The 17,328-nt window shown below is 39.6% G+C and overlaps 1 protein-coding gene across 1 annotated transcript in view; it reads left to right on the forward strand.

Annotated features, from left to right (window-relative positions):
• The window catches only part of bckdk (branched chain ketoacid dehydrogenase kinase), a 58,406-nt gene that overhangs the window by 24,484 nt on the left and 16,594 nt on the right, over nt 1-17,328 (forward strand). The window contains exons 4-8 of the mRNA XM_034177819.1: nt 3,173-3,220; nt 4,079-4,198; nt 4,597-4,695; nt 7,177-7,250; nt 13,115-13,243. Of these exons, the coding sequence (XP_034033710.1) occupies nt 3,173-3,220; nt 4,079-4,198; nt 4,597-4,695; nt 7,177-7,250; nt 13,115-13,243 (470 nt within the window). The remainder of the gene's footprint in view (nt 1-3,172; nt 3,221-4,078; nt 4,199-4,596; nt 4,696-7,176; nt 7,251-13,114; nt 13,244-17,328) is intronic.

A 17,328-nucleotide genomic window follows, 5' to 3' on the forward strand; every position in this document is an offset into this window, starting at 1 on the left:
GAGTTTGTGAGTTATACCACAGAGTCAGGCACTTCTGATTTAAAGCTCTCTTTTTCAGAGGAGCTACAGCATCCAAAGTTGTCTTCAATGAGGATGTAAAACTATTGACGAGATACTCTATCTCACTTACAGAGTTTAGGTAGCTACTCTGCACTGTGTTGGTATATGGCATTAGAGAACATAAAGAAGGAATCATATCCTTAAACCTAGTTACAGTGCTTTCTGAAAGACGTCTAGTGTAATGAAACTTATTCCCCACTGCTGGGTAGTCCATCAGAGTAAATGTTAAGAAATGATCAGACAGAAGGGAGTTTTCAGGGAATACTGTTAAGTCTTCAGTTTCCATACCATAAGTCAGAACAAGATCTAAGATATGATTAAAGTGGTGGGTGGACTCATTTACATTTTGAGCAAAGCCAATTGAGTCTAATAATAGATTAAATGCAGTGTTGAGGCTGTCATTCTCAGCATCTGTGTGGATGTTAAAATCGCCCACTATAATTATAATTTGTCAACATGTGCAGCTTTTGGCGTGTTCCACCTGTTTCTTGACGAGACTAATAGAACTTCTGTGAGCGAGCTCAGTAAACTGCACTCATCCCCAGCAGAGGAGACCCCAACCAGTGATGTCAATCGGAAGTGCCCTCCACCGACTTCAGCCAATGGCCATTTACATGTCAATTTATTGGCAAATTTGATTCAAATAATATTATCTACACTGCACTCAAACATTCTGCAAGTGTATGAATAACACTTAATTTTTACCAAGGAATGCACAAACAAATTCTCAAAAAGCATTTCTGTTCCCCTTTAATCTCAACAAGTTGCTGCTGGGAGGGTTAGCATGAGCGTAACGAGCTTCCTCTGTTTGATTCCTGGTCACACAGCCACTCCACCAGGGTGTCCTTGACCAACGTCCTTATTCTATGCGGGAGTGCATGTGGGTGGTATCATTCTTCAGCTGGTGACTGTTTAAAGAAAAAAAATTATTCCAAAGCAGTGTAATTTGCAGAGCTTTGCTGCTTTCTCTTGTTCCTTTGTGGGGTTTTTAATGGTTTATGTAGAATAACAATTTAAGCATTTTGAGTGTGCTGATGACTATGTTGGAAACATGACAGATGGATTTGCCTTTTTGAAGGAATAGATCAGAGCTGGCCAAATCTGTTCCTGGAGGGTGTCTGCCCTGCATGTTTTCATGCCTACCTGTTCTACTCGCACCTGATTTAACACTTGTTTCTCAGCTCCTCATTGGCTGAGCACACCCATCAGCAGATTTGGGCAGCCCGTGGTATCGATGCATAAAATGAGATCACTTAATGTTTAGTGCAAGCTCTTCTTGGAACACAAGCAACTTTGAGGTGTTAATGTGACGTGCTGGCAGTTGGCCCTCTGCCTGCCAAATGGGGCCCACTTACACAACAGCTGTGTGTGTGAGCCCCAGTGCAACTACTATTTACACCCCCAAATTCTTGAAATGGTTCCAGAAATTGATGGAATTACTTTTCAATTTTTGTGATGGTTTAATTGACATAAATGTGGGTAACTATTGGCTGTATTTAAGGTTCTACCTGTAGAACCACTGCTTCGTATTTAAAACCTGGACGGGGGAACAGTCTGAATAATTGACTAAAATTTTCCAGAGCAAAATGTTGATTCTCCAGCAGTCAGGTTTGTCCTTAGGAACTATGGCAGAAAGATTCATGGTACCATGTACAAACATGCAGTCTTATTTTTAATATTTTTGTGCACATGCAACCACTACTCACAAAACGTTGGGAGTGTATCAGGGAAAACTCAACAACAAATAGATTCCCCCATTTACTTTGATTTATTTTCATTGCAGAGCACATGAACCAAAGATATTTCATGTTTTGTGCCACCAGCTTCATCTAATATGTTCCTCAAAGAAAGATTTTAAGGGGTTCCATGTCCCCCCCCCCCCCCGTGAGAAGCCTTTGCAATATGGATTATATTGGCAACTGCTACTTAAAACTAAGCTTCGACTGCTATGGGCTCAGAGGCATCAGGGCTGGACCATCACACAGTGTAAAGGTGTTTTGTCAGACCAATTTGTATTCTAGATGACTTCTGGATGAAATGAACAGTGTGTCCTCCTGACCAAAGATTATAAAGGACCATCCAGACTGTTGGCAGCAACAAGTCCAAAAGCCAGGGTCTGCTGTGGTATGGGGCTGTTGGTGCTGTTGGCAAAACTAATTTACATGTCTGTGATGGCAGCATTAATGGAGAAAAATACATTGAGATGTTAGCGCAGCATATGCTGCCTTCAAGAAGATATGTTTTGCAGGGACGTCCATGCATTTCTCAACAAGACAGTGGAAAACCACAGTCTGCAAATATTACAAAGGCATGACTGCAGAAGAGGAGAGGATATGGATACTGGACTGCCCTGACCTGTCCCCAGTAGAGAATGTGGAGACAGCTTGGGGGGGGCCTTTAAAGACAGGTTTGCGAGAAGAAGGGGGCAAAGGACATCTGACACGTGCGCACGCATAGTCAGTTGGCACAGTATGGAAAATGGACACAAAAAACAAGAAGACAAAATAACTTTTCGTAGTTTCTTCATCTTTTTTCCATGTCAGACATGATTTGACATGAACCTGGAAGGTGCTCTGAAACGCTCCGGTGGGTTCAGCCTGTAGATTTGGAACAGGATAAGAATTGTGAAACCAGCTGTGAGTTTGGTTTCAGTGTTTATCAGCTTTGCCTCAGTGTGGGAACTGTCGTGTCACTGTCGTGTGTGTGTGTGTGTGGTTTTTTTGTTTGCAGTTTTGTGTAAACCTCAGCATATCTTATTGTTGGTGAACTTTCACCTAGATTCCCTCCTTCCCATTATTCCGGAGCTCCTCCATTAAGTCCTCTGTAGTTGCCACATTTAAAGTGGTTCATGATGTTTTCTTCTTTTAATTTAAAGTCAGAACAAACTAATAAGGTGGTTTGTAACAGTTTGTTTAAACTGATGCATATATATATATAAAAATAAATGGTTGAGAACTTTGCTGATAACAGACTCTACACAGGGTTTCATATCATGTATTTTGTTCAGACGTGTGGTCGGGGTCCAGCGCGGTGATGCTGCTTCTGGCTGGTTGCATAATTATGGTCTATTGACACTGCCCCCCCCCCCCCCCCCCCACTTCTGTTCCTGCAGCATGAACTGTACATCAGAGCGTACCACATGCTCAGCGAGTTTCCTCCAGTAAGTAACATGTGCACACGCCTGCTTAGATCTGGTGTCATAAACTGAACTTCCTGTTTCTCAGAACTCTATGAGCAGAAACGTACAGTGTGTGCTTCTGATTTTTGTGCAGTAGATGTGTGATTCATGTGTTTGAGATTAAACCTTAGACCTGCCAGTTTTGAGCTAGATTTGGAAGCATCGACTCGGGGATCATGACACCCTTTACTGACCGGTGCAGCAGAACAAAATAACATGTGACACCCAGGCTAGGTCAGTGCTGCAGGACAAGTAAAGGACTGACTTTTTTGTGGGTATGTAATATGGGCATATGTAGTTGGCAGCTGATCTGGTTTGATTGGTAATGGGTGCTTTTAAAATCAATATTTGAACATGTTACTCATTACCTATATTGATGAATAGTTACTCGTGTTATCTCTTACTTGCCACCATGTGATACAGTAAATAACAGGATGCTGGTGTTCTTAGTTTTATAACACATTTAAATATCTAGGATCAGCTGAAGATGGTGAACTGGGTGTAGAACTAATGCACAGAGTGTAGTTTGGATCAAATGCCGGGACAGTAATGATGTATGGGGCCCAGACACGGGCAGTGAAGGGAGTGCGAGAGCACTTGGATGTGTCAGAACCACAATCCTGAGCTCCTAGATGAGCTTTTAATCAGGTGTGATTCCACAGACACAATAAAAGATGAATACAAAACATAAAAAATTCAGTTTATTAACCACTAAGACATGCATGTCATTGTAATCATGTATAAAAGCAATATAGTTAAATCAAAATGTTACAAAGTCTTTCCTCCATATCTTTGTTCTAAAGGACGGGTTGAATTTGATGTCGGCCGTCTTTTTGACAGATCAAGGATCAGGATGTGGAGGCTCGTTTCTGCAAGCTGGTGCAGCAGTTACTGGACGATCACAAAGATGTGGTGACCAGGCTCGCCCAGGGCTTCAAGGAGAGTCGCAGACACATCCAGGTGAGAGTTGGTGAGAGGCTGAACCTGCAGCTGGAGCCTGGAATCCATGGAGGAACTTTGTGCTGCAGTACTTAGTTTTGTTGTAATCAGGTTGGTTAAGAGGCAGAATGTGTAGGAGTGGAGCAGGAGGGGGTTTTGAGGGAACTTTGAGTTTCTGTGTGTCTGTAGACCTTTTCACAACAAAAATAAGAATAAATGACATTATACTTCAGTCATGAATTACAATGATGTCGTTGCTACAGAGATCCCAGGGCTGTAATGTTTGCTGTTTTTTTTTTTTTTAAAGTTATTTAAATGTAACACTACCTACTCATCAAAATCGTCTAGTGCCACTCCTGGAAACCTGCATTCTGTTCTGACTTGGATGAATGGAATAACTTTTAACCGCCTCCCGGCAGGATGAGACGATCATCCGCAGCTTCCTGGACACGACACTTTGCTCTCGTCTTGGAATCCGTATGCTGGCCACACACCACCTTGCTCTCCATGAAGACAACGTACGTGTTTTTATATCAAACTGTTTTATTAGCTCTTTGGGGGGAGAACACTGCCATTTACAGTAAACCTGCTTACATTGTAATTGCCTTGAATGTGTCTAAAAAAAATTGAAATGACTGTAGAGTGTTAAATGTCTCACACCTCCCGATATGCACAAAGATTCAGCTGTTTCCAGGCCAGATCCATGTTTGTCATAAACACTTGAGAAAATCAAATTATTATATTGAGTAATCTATAGGATTAAATTGAGGATTTTAAATTTATTCATATGAACAAAATTTGACACTGATTTTGCATTTTAAAAGAAATACCACAATGCTTTAAAATAAAAAGTGTAGGTAACGGTTTCCACTTTGAAAAGAACTGATTTAAATCTGGAATTCTTTTAGTTTACTGGAACCCCGCCCATTCAGAACTTAATTTTTCTCTCTTGTTTTCTTTTCCACATTCAGAGAGCCTGTCCTATTTCTCTCAGTCGCTGTGGTGTTACACCCGAGAGGGCCGTGGGTTAACGTGTGAGAGGATGACTTTAAGAGGCCGCTCACGGTTTGCTGGAGCAGCTACGGCCATTGTAGTTTTTTGTGAGCGTAAACCCTGAGCGACCTTTCAACGGCTCAGAGCTAAAATCAGAATTCAGTTTGTCACAGAGTCTTGTTAGAGTCTTTAAATCAATGCTTTTGAGCTGTATTGGTTGTTGTTTTTGTACAAGATGATGTAACGCCTATAAATCTTTTCACTTTTCATGGCACCAAAACATGTTTATCAAGATTTTTCTGACTTATTTAAAAAACTGTATTTGTATCTTATGATATTCCACCTTGATTTTAAGTAATCAATATAATGATTAAAACTTTCAACCCAGTGCACATTTAACCCTCAATAGTTTATAATAAACCACAAATATGTTTTAGTACTTTCTAATAACCTAAACGTCTACTTGCAGTTGTGGTCAGAATTACTTGTGCACCTATAGATTATGTGTACACATTTTAATATAGTAATATAATAAATAGATGTAAATAAGAGTAAATTTGTTGAATCTAAATGTTTTTAAAAAAATGTACGAAGTTATTTGGCAACAACAAAATAAACCAAAATGCTTTTATAAAGGAAAAAGGAAAAAAATAATTTATACGTATATTTGTGTGAGAGTGTAAGTGGGTGAATGTGAGGCATTACTGTAAAGCACTTTGAGCTTCTGATATAGATGGAAAAGCGCTATCTAAATGCAGACCACTTACCATTTATTAATAATAAAACCACAACTGTGTGGTAAACCTGTCTGGAGGAGGCGTTCAGAACTGGTATAGTGCAATGGTTCTTCCAGAATTTGCCAAGAGTGCATTGGGGGGAAAACATTTGTTTATTTTGGTGATGCTGTATGCCAAGAAGCTAGCTTTGGCAAGCTAACAAACTAGCTTCTTTGTTTTTGTTTTGTGTGTGTGTGTGTTTTGTTTTCAGTTGTTTAATGTGGCTGTTCAGTGTTGTTGAATAAATCAACTTTAACACTTTGGGAATAGCCCTCTCTCTTCTTACCCGAGGCCAACATATGGCCACCGGGTATTGCGAAGGCCTGGCATCCATCCGTCTGTCAGTCTGTCTTCAGCATAAGTCCAGTCCTATTAGTGCCACAGTCTTCAAATTCACAGGGAACATTCTTGGAACACAAACCTTGGACAAGTTCAAAGATGGCTAACCTTGACCTATTTTAAGAGGTTAAAATGTCACATTCTCTTTGAATCTGTTCCTTCTTTGTTTTTGAGTGGCTGGGGGTTGACAGCCAATCACAGTAGAGCTGCACCGTGACGTCAGTGACAGGTCTCTTCAAAACCCCTTTCTGTTTATATGCATGTCTCTCATATATTATGTTAATGCTAGCGAGAAATAAACACTTCTAAAACCGAAAATGCCATTTTTGGAACCTAACGCCTCTGAACTTATTTCGTGGATGTTAGCATGGTGATGTCACAGGCTGGTAGCTAGCTGCAAAACTCTTTTGTTTGAGTATCCTCTTTGTCATATATTATGTAAAAGATAGCGAGAAATAAACACTTCTAAAACTGAAAATGCTCCTTTTGTAGCCTGATAACACATTTTGCGGCATTAGCGTGCACGCTAACTCAAAGCTGACTTCCTATGGAGTTAAATTTATCTCAATACCAGCAAATGCACAGTGTGAGATCTACAAATATTCCTTGATTTGCATAACTTTCGCTTTTGTCAAAGGCTCATGTACACGCACACGCAAAGCCTCCTGCAGATGCTGTTAAAACATAAATATTGTTTTTGATTGACTGATTAATAGAGGGGCTTCATTGAACATGTACAAATTGTATGCAAGACAACAGGATCTTAATTATTAATTAAACAACTGCAAATGATAAAGAACAGGAGGCTGATACGGCCAAGGGTGTTTTAGCATTGCTTTTTTTTTTTCCTGTAGTTGTAAAAGCCCACTTTCTCGCTTGTTCTTCTTTCAGCCTGATTTTGTTGGGATCATATGCAGGCGACTGTCTCCAAAAAAGATCACTGAGAAGTGGGTGGATTTTGCCAGGTAAGAGTTTAGCGGTTGGTCACCTTTAGATGACTTTGGACATGTGTGTGAGTAAGAACTCTGAGTGGGGTCAGAGGGTAGCTGATTAATTATCAGGAGTAGATATGCTTCTGCCTCCAGAGTCGGGAATGAGATTTGTGCTGCTGTTCTTATTTGATTTTTCTGAACTGATCCTGATGTCCTTTGTGTAGTTGGTGACTTTGACTGTAGAGGGCCATTGTTTCACCACTGTGTGCTGGAATGAATGAGTGTTTAACTCTTCAGGGCACTGATGAAATTACTTTAGCACTACAGAGTACTGATTCACACTAAATCAATCAGTACCAGAGCACAAGTGACGTCACTTCTGCGACATGTTGACGTCCAAACACATGGGGCTCAGTGGGAGAGGTAGTGAGTTTCATAACTCAGACTCAATCCAAATTATATTGTATAATTCACTCCAGGTATTGCGGTATGCTGGGTTACAGTGCATAGTTGATAGTTCCCATTGTGCCAACCTACTATCTAGCAAAACCACAGCCAAGGGAACGGGTTTGACAAAGTCAGCGGGGAAAGAAACCCTGTTGACCTTGACTTTGGTCTGGCACTGTGAAGAGACATGAGAGGTGTAGAATAAGTGGGGGGTCTCCCATATGCCGCCGGTGAAACACAACTACTCTTACCATTTCTTCACTTACCTGTGGTGTCAAGTGCCCGGCCCTGCGTGACCCACTCCTGGCACAATGGCAGGCGGGGAATTTGACTGGGGCGGTACACCTGAAAAACGCTAACGCAGGTGTCCTAAGGCGAGCATTGTGCAGTCGTGAATAGGGATGGGTATCGAGAACCGGTTCCTTTCGGGTATTGTTAAGAAATTATTCGATCCCCTGACATCAATAACCTTTTTACTTAACGATTCCCTCATCGGTCCTTAAGAGTGGCCGTTGTTTTTGGGGGTGTTTGTCAGGAACCCTGCAGCGGGTCTGTAATCAACTTTTCTGCAGTGCGGCTTTGCTTTGAACCTTGAACCAATCGAAGCAGTGCTTCGATCATTGCTTTGTTTTTTTTTTGTTTTTTTTTTGTTTTTTTTCGCTTTCCCTCGCTAAAACCCTAAAGAGTATATGGCTGTGAGTATTATTTACCTTTTTTATGTTAAACCGACCTGTTATGGTCTTCTGAAACAGTTGATGTATTTTATAACTTAAAAATGGACCGATGCTAACATGTTAGCATGTCTATGGCATTTTCAATGTTAAAATTAGCATTAAGTAGTTGGAGCTGTCAAGCGTTTGTTGTAAAAGAGTCAAATGTATTACAAATTGTAACATTTTTTAAATTTATTTTTGTTTATATATTAATAATAATAGCAAGCACAACAATAATAGTAATAATAACTAATCTAATGATTATATAGAATTTTAGAGAGAGACAAGAACCTGAATAAAAACACAACAGAAAATATAAAACCAACTAACAATGAACATACATAAATAAATAAATACATACAGAAATAAATGTGTTTCCTGTGAACACCTAGTGACTCTTACACCTCCATTTCATCCCTGTCTTATTTAAGTTTAATGACAGTTTGTTTCGGTCAAACCATACAACCCCTGGCAAAAATTATGGAATCACCGGCCTCGGAGGATGTTCATTCAGTTGTTTCATTTTGTAGAAAAAAAGCAGATCACAGACATGACACAAAACTAAAGTAATTTCATATGGCAACTTTCTGGCTTTAAGAAACACTATAAGAAATCAAGAAAAAAAAGATTGTGGCAGTCAGTAACGGTTACTTTTTTAGACCAAGCAGAGGAAATCACTCAATTCTGAGGAAAAAATTATGGAATCACCCTGTAAATTTTCATTCCCAAAACTAACACCTGCATCATATCAGATCTGCTCATTAGTCTGCATCTAAAAAGGAGAGAACACACCTTGGAGAGCTGTTGCACCAAGTGGACTGACATGAGTCATGGTTCCAACACGAGAGATGTCAATTGAAACAAAGGAGAGGATTATCAAACTCTTAAAAGAGAGTAAATCATCACGCAATGTTGCAAAAGATGTTGGTTGTTCAGTCAGCTGTGTCTAAACTCTGGACCAAATACAAACAACATGGGAAGGTTGTTAAAGGCAAACATACTGGTAGACCAAGGAAGACATCAAAGCGTCAAGACAGAAAACTTAAAGCAATATGTCTCAAAAATCGAAAAATGTACAACAAAACAAATGAGGAACAAATGGGAGGAAACTGGAGTCAACGTCTGTGACCGAACTGTAAGAAACCGCCTAAAGGAAATGGGATTTACATACAGAAAAGCTAAACGAAAGGCATCATTAACACCTAAACAGAAAAAAACAAGGTTACAATGGGCTAAGTAAAAAAAAAAAAATTGTGGACTGGATGAGTGGATGAAAGTCATATTCAGTGATGAATCTCGAATCTGCACTGGGCAAGGTGATGATGCTGGAACTTTTGTTTGGTGCCTTTCCAATGAGATTTATAAAGATGACTGCCTGAAGAGAACATGTAAATTTCCACAGTCATTGATGATATGGGGCTGCATGTCAGGTAAATGCACTGGGGAGATGGCTGTCATTACATCATCAATAAATGCACAAGCTTATGTTGATATTTTGGACAATTGAAAGGATGTTTGGGGATGATGAAATCATTTTTCAAGATGATAATGCATCTTGCCATAGAGCAAAAACTGCAAAAACATTCCTTGCAAAAAGACACATAGGGTCAATGTCAATGAGCAGATCTGATTTGATGCAGGTGTTAATTTGGGGGATGAAAATTTACAGGGTGATTCCATAATTTTTTCCTCAGAATTGAGTGATTCCATATTTTTTTCCTCTGCTTGGTCTAAAAAAGTAGCCGTTACTGACTGCCACAATGTTTTTTTCTTGATTTCTTATAGTGTTTCTTAAAGCCAGAAAGTTGCCATTTGAAATGACTAGTTTTGTGTCATGTCTGTGATCTGCTTTTTTTCTACAAAATTAAACAACTGAATGAACATCCTCTGAGGCCGGTGATTCCATAATTTTTGCCAGGGGTTGTATTTTCAATGTGTTAATTTCTTCAGTGATTTCCTCCTGAACTATCTGCCAAGCCAGAAAACTGCTGCATCCTCGTAAGAGCAGAATACTACTGGAATGAATTTGAGTAAGGAAAGAGTTTTTTTTTTGTTTGTTTTTTTCTCCTCTCTCTCTCTCACCTAAACGGATGCTGCACTCACTGCAGTTTGTCTGGAATAGTCCCAGATTGCATTTCAGAGCTTCTACAACCCCTGGCAAAATTTATGGAATCACCGGCCTCTGAGGATGTTCATTCAGTTGTTTAATTTTGTAGAAAAAAAAGCAGATCACAGACATGACACAAAAGTAAAGTCATTTCAAATGGCAACTATCTGGCTTTAAGAAACACTATAAGAAATCAGGGGAAAAAAATTGTGGCAGTCAGTAACAGTTACTTTTTTAGACCAAGCAGAGGGAAAAAATATGGACTCACTCAATTCTGAGGAATAAATTATGGAATCACCCTGTAAATTTTCATCCCCAAAACTAACACCTGCATCAAATCAGATTTGCTCGTTTGTCTGCATCTAAAAAGTAGTGAACACACCTTGGAGAGCTGTTGCACCAAGTGGACTGACATGAATCATGGCTCCAACACGAGAGATGTCAACTGAAACAAAGGAGAGGATTATCAAACTCTTAAAAGAGGGTAAATCATCACGCAATGTTGCAAAAGATGTTGGTTGTTCAGTCAGTTGTGTCTAAACTCTGGACCAAATACAAACAACATGGGAAGGTTGTTAAAGGCAAACATACTGGTAGACCAAGGAAGACATCAAAGCATCAAGACAGAAAACTTAAAGCAATATGTCTCAAAAATCAAAAATGCACAACAAAATAAATGAGGAATGAATGGGAGGAAACTGGAGTCAACGTCTGTGACCGACCTGTAAGAAACTGCCTAAAGGAAATGGGATTTACATACAGAAAAGCTAAACGCAAGCCATCATTAACACCTAAACAGAAAAAAACAAGGTTACAATGGGCTAAGGAAAAGCAATCGTGGACTGTGGATGACTGGATGAAAGTCATATTCAGTGATGAATCTCGAATCTGCATTGGGCAAGGTGATGATGCTGGAACTTTTGTTTGGTGCCGTTCCAATGAGATTTATAAAGATGACTGCCTGAAGAGAACATGTAAATTTCCACAGTCATTGATGATATGGGGCTGCATGTCAGGTAAAGGCACTTGGGAGATGGCTGTCATTACATCATCAATAAATGCACAAGTTTACATTGATATTTTGGACACTTTTTCTTATCCCATCAATTGAAAGGATGTTTGGGGATGATGAAATCATTTTTCAAGATGATAATGCATCTTGCCATAGAGCAAAAACTGTGAAAACATTCCTTGCAAAAACACACATAGGGTCAATGTCATGGCCTGCAAATAGTCCGGATCTTAATCCAATTGAAAATCTTTGGTGGAAGTTGAAGAAAATGGTCCATGACAAGGCTCCAACCTGCAAAGCTGATCTGGCAACAGCAATCAGAGAAAGTTGGAGCCAGATTGATGAAGAGCACTGTTTGTCACTCATTAAGTCCATGCCTCAGAGACTGCAAGCTGTTACAAAAGCCAGAGGTGGTGCAACAAAATACTAGTGATGTGTTGGAGCTTTCTTCTGTTTTTCATGATTCCATAATTTTTTCCTCAGAACTGAGTGATTCCATATTTTTTTTTTTTCCCTCTGCTTGGTCTAGAAAAGTAACTGTTACTGACTGCCACAATTGTTTTTCCTGATTTCATATAGTGTTTCTTAAAGCCAGAAAGTTGCCATTTGAAATGACTTTAGTTTTGTCATGTCTGTGATCTGCTTTTTTTCTACAAAATTAAACAACTGAATGAACATCCTCAGAGGCCGGTGATTCCATAAATTTTGCCAGGGGTTGTAGAATTCAAACATTTTCGTGCACATGGTGTTGGGGGGGGGGGGGGGGGGGGTAATTTTTGGGTTTCAGCTTTTCTTTTTTTCTTTTTTTTTTTTTTTTCTCACCACTTTCATCCCTGAATATGTGAAATCGTGAGTCACTTTTGTGCAGATTAAAGTTACTAACTGGGACTCCTATGTTGTTGTGAGAAAGAAACGAGAATCGTCCTCTGTTCTGTTCACACAGCTCCAAACGCTGCGCAGCTCTCCGCGAGTCAAGTTAGAATGATAGAGTCCAGTCGGAATTAATAACTTCAAAGCGAAACACCGTTTTGTTTATTTTTATTAACGTCCAGAGATCAAGGATGCAGTGACCAATTTCATATTTATTTACTTTGAGTCAAGGAGATGCATAGAAAACCTGTAAAGCCTACTTTTAGTACAAAATTCACAAGAGGTATCGATAAGGGAATCGGATCGATAAGCAGTATCGATAATGGCATCGATATCGATAAAATCTTATCAATACCCATCCCTAGTCATGAATGCAGCCTGTGTAAAAACGACCTCGTGCTCCGCTTGCTGCATGCTTCTGGATCCAAAAACTGACAATCTCTCAAAAATGAAAGGAGTTGAGGATGAAGTGCCCGTTGTCTCTTCCCTGCGCAGTTGAGACCTCACTGAGCAGAGCGTTGTGCTAGAAGCACCTGCACAGCTGAGCTTGCTGAAAATCCACAGCTTCAGAAAATAACAAGTACTCCTGATTTTGGTAACACCTCAAGTGGTGTACGCCCACCTAACACATGAACCCGCCTTAAATCTATTTAATAGAGATCAACCTCACAAACTACTGTGTGGCACTGTTTGTTGTTTTTTTTTGTTTGTTTTTTGTAACTTATCCATGTTTTGTCTTGTCAACCAGGCGTCTGTGTGAGCACCAGTACGGTAACTCACCCAAGGTGAGGGTCAACGGACACGTAGCAGCTCGTTTCCCTTTTATCCCCCTTCCCCTGGACTACATTCTTCCTGAACTCCTTAAAAACGCCATGAGGTAACCTACATACAGCGGGTGTTCTTCTGTGGTTTTGAGTGTTTTTTTTTGTTTTTTTTTTGTCTGGTGATTGAAAGATCTCTCAAGAACTTAAAACTGTGGTCTGAATACCAGAGAAAAATTCTAGTATCAAAGTGTCTGTGTGACAAGTTAATTGTGGACTGAAAGATTTAACCACACTATTCCACATACATACTCAGCCTTGCTCTGACTGACCTTCCCCTTCTCTACAGAGTGTATCTCCACATCTCTAAGTTCACCTCATCCTGCTCTCTACTTTTACTACAGATCATAATGTCATTTGCAAACATCATAGTCCATGGAGACTCCTGTCTGAGCCTGTCTGTTTTTACTTTTGACCCAAAAGATTCTTGAATGTTGTGCTCCCATGTATCTTATAGAACTTAAGGGGCCATGTATGCCCACCCAGGTTTGCTTTCAGGGTAAAGATTTGGTCAGCCGGCCATAGTGTTTTCTTGTCGTGCCCCTATGCTGTGGAATAGTCGTCGTGTGTATGATAGGGGTCCGTGTCTTTTGAGATGACATTTGATTAGCTAAAAACTTATCAATATTCTATTGCTTATTATTAGTGCTTGATTTTACTTCATTTTAACTTTTTTTGTTGTTGTTGAATGTATATGGTTTGGTTTTTGATTGTGCAGCACTTTGTAAATTTTGTCTTCAAAGTGCTTTGTAAATCATTTTTCATTCATATAGTCAGGCCTGTGAGGAGTTGGATGATGGGTGACATTTTATAGTTTTGCGTCTGTACAAAATCACATTTGATTTGAAATTAAATGAGATGTGCACTGCAAAAGTGCACCATCTTACAAAATATCTAATCGCAGATAATGGAAGACAGTGGTTCTCAAGCCTGGTCGTCAAGTACCACTAACCTACAGATTTTCCATGTCTCCCTGCTCTGCCACAAGCTGATTAGCTCATTCAGATGACTGGTAGGACTTGATAGGCCGTGCACACCTGAATGAAATGAGGTGGGCTTCATAGATAATTGGCAAAGCTTCTGGGGAAAACCTGGTCTTGTTAGGAGAGATGGCATCCATCCCACTTTGGATGGAGCAGCTCTCATTTCTAGAAATCTGGCCAATTTTCTTAAATCCTCCAAACCGTGACTATCCAGGGTTGGGACCAGGAAGCAGAGTTGTAGTCTTACACACCTCTCTGCACCTTCTCTCCCCCTGCCATCCCCTCATTACCCCATCCCCGTAGAGACGGTGCCTGCTCCCAGACCACCAACAACCAGTAAAAATCTATTTAAGCATAAAAATTCAAAAAGAAAAAATAATATAGCACCTTCAACTGCACCACAGACTAAAACAGTTAAATGTGGTCTATTAAACATTAGGTCTCTCTCTTCTAAGTCCCTGTTGGTAAATGATATAATAATTGATCAACATATTGATTTATTCTGCCTTACAGAAACCTGGTTACACCAGGATGAATATGTTAGTTTAAATGAGTCAACACCCCCGAGTCACACTAACTGTCAGAATGCTTGTAGCACGGGCCGAGGCGGAGGATTAGCAGCAATCTTCCATTCCAGCTTATTAATTAATCAAAAACCCAGACAGAGCTTTAATTCATTTGAAAGCTTGACTCTTAGTCTTGTCCATCCAAATTGGAAGTCCCAAAAACCAGTTTTATTTGTTATCTATCGTCCACCTGGTCGTTACTGTGAGTTTCTCTGTGAATTTTCAGACCTTTTGTCTGACTTAGTGCTTAGCTCAGATAAGATAATTATAGTGGGCGATTTTAACATCCACACAGATGCTGAGAATGACAGCCTCAACACTGCATTTAATCTATTATTAGACTCTATTGGCTTTACTCAAAATGTAAATGAGTCCACCCACCACTTTAATCATATCTTAGATCTTGTTCTGACTTATGGTATGGAAATAGAAGACTTAACAGTATTCCCTGAAAACTCCCTTCTGTCTGATCATTTCTTAATAACATTTACATTTACTCTGATGGACTACCCAGCAGTGGGGAATAAGTTTCATTACACTAGAAGTCTTTCAGAAAGTGCTGTAACTAGGTTTAAGGATATGATTCCTTCTTTATGTTCTCTAATGCCATATACCAACACAGTGCAGAGTAGCTACCTAAACTCTGTAAGTGAGATAGAGTATCTCGTCAATAGTTTTACATCCTCATTGAAGACAACTTTGGATGCTGTAGCTCCTCTGAAAAAGAGAGCTTTAAATCAGAAGTGCCTGACTCCGTGGTATAACTCACAAACTCGTAGCTTAAAGCAGATAACCCGTACGTTGGAGAGGAAATGGCGTCTCACTAATTTAGAAGATCTTCACTTAGCCTGGAAAAAGAGTCTGTTGCTCTATAAAAAAGCCCTCCGTAAAGCTAGGACATCTTTCTACTCATCACTAATTGAAGAAAATAAGAACAACCCCAGGTTTCTTTTCAGCACTGTAGCCAGGCTGACAGAGTCAGAGCTCTATTGAGCTGAGTATTCCATTAACTTTAACTAGTAATGACTTCATGACTTTCTTTGCTAACAAAATTTTAACTATTAGAGAAAAAATTACTCATAACCATCCCAAAGACGTATCGTTATCTTTGGCTGCTTTCAGTGATGCCGGTATTTGGTTAGACTCTTTCTCTCAGATTATTCTGTCTGAGTTACTTTCATTAGTTACTTCATCCAAACCATCAACATGTCTATTAGACCCCATTCCTACCAGGCTGCTCAAGGAAGCCCTACCATTATTTAATGCTTCGATCTTAAATATGATCAATCTATCTTTGTTAGTTGGCTATGTACCACAGGCTTTTAAGGTGGCAGTAATTAAACCATTACTTAAAAAGCCATCACTTGACCCAGCTATCTTAGCTAATTATAGGCCAATCTCCAACCTTCCTTTTCTCTCAAAAATTCTTGAAAGGGTAGTTGTAAAACAGCTAACTGATCATCTGCAGAGGAATGGTCTATTTGAAGAGTTTCAGTCAGGTTTTAGAATTCATCATAGTACAGAAACAGCATTAGTGAAGGTTACAAATGATCTTCTTATGGCCTCAGACAGTGGACTCATCTCTGTGCTTGTTCTGTTAGACCTCAGTGCTGCTTTTGATACTGTTGACCATAAAATTTTATTACAGAGATTAGAGCATGCCATAGGTATTAAAGGCACTGCGCTGCGGTGGTTTGAATCATATTTGTCTAATAGATTACAATTTGTTCATGTAAATGGGGAATCTTCTTCACAGACTAAAGTTAATTATGGAGTTCCACAAGGTTCTGTGCTAGGACCAATTTTATTCACTTTATACATGCTTCCCTTAGGCAGTATTATTACACGGTATTGCTTAAATTTTCATTGTTACTCAGATGATACCCAGCTTTATCTATCCATGAAGCCAGAGGACACACACCAATTAGCTAAACTGCAGGATTGTCTTACAGACATAAAGACATGGATGACCTCTAATTTCCTGCTTTTAAACTCAGATAAAACTGAAGTTATTGTACTTGGCCCCACAAATCTTAGAAACATGGTGTCTAACCAGATCCTTACTCTGGATGGCATTACCCTGACCTCTAGTAATACTGTGAGAAATCTTGGAGTCATTTTTGATCAGGATATGTCATTCAAAGCACATATTAAACAAATATGTAGGACTGCTTTTTTGCATTTACCCAATATCTCTAAAATTAGAAAGGTCTTGTCTCAGAGTGATGCTGAAAAACTAATTCATGCATTTATTTCCTCTAGGCTGGACTATTGTAATTCATTATTATCAGGTTGTCCTAAAAGTTCCCTAAAAAGCCTTCAGTTAATTCAAAATGCTGCAGCTAGAGTACTAACGGGGACTAGAAGGAGAGAGCATATCTCACCCATATTGGCCTCTCTTCATTGGCTTCCTGTTAATTCTAGAATAGAATTTAAAATTCTTCTTCTTACTTATAAGGTTTTGAATAATCAGGTCCCATCTTATCTTAGGGACCTCGTAGTACCATATCACCCCAATGGAGCGCTTCGCTCTCAGACTGCAGGCTTACTTGCAGTTCCTAGGGTTTGTAAGAGTAGAATGGGAGGCAGAGC

The sequence above is a fragment of the Thalassophryne amazonica genome, chromosome 9 (assembly GCF_902500255.1).
Source record: "Thalassophryne amazonica chromosome 9, fThaAma1.1, whole genome shotgun sequence".
Taxonomy (NCBI): Eukaryota; Metazoa; Chordata; class Actinopteri; order Batrachoidiformes; family Batrachoididae; genus Thalassophryne; species Thalassophryne amazonica.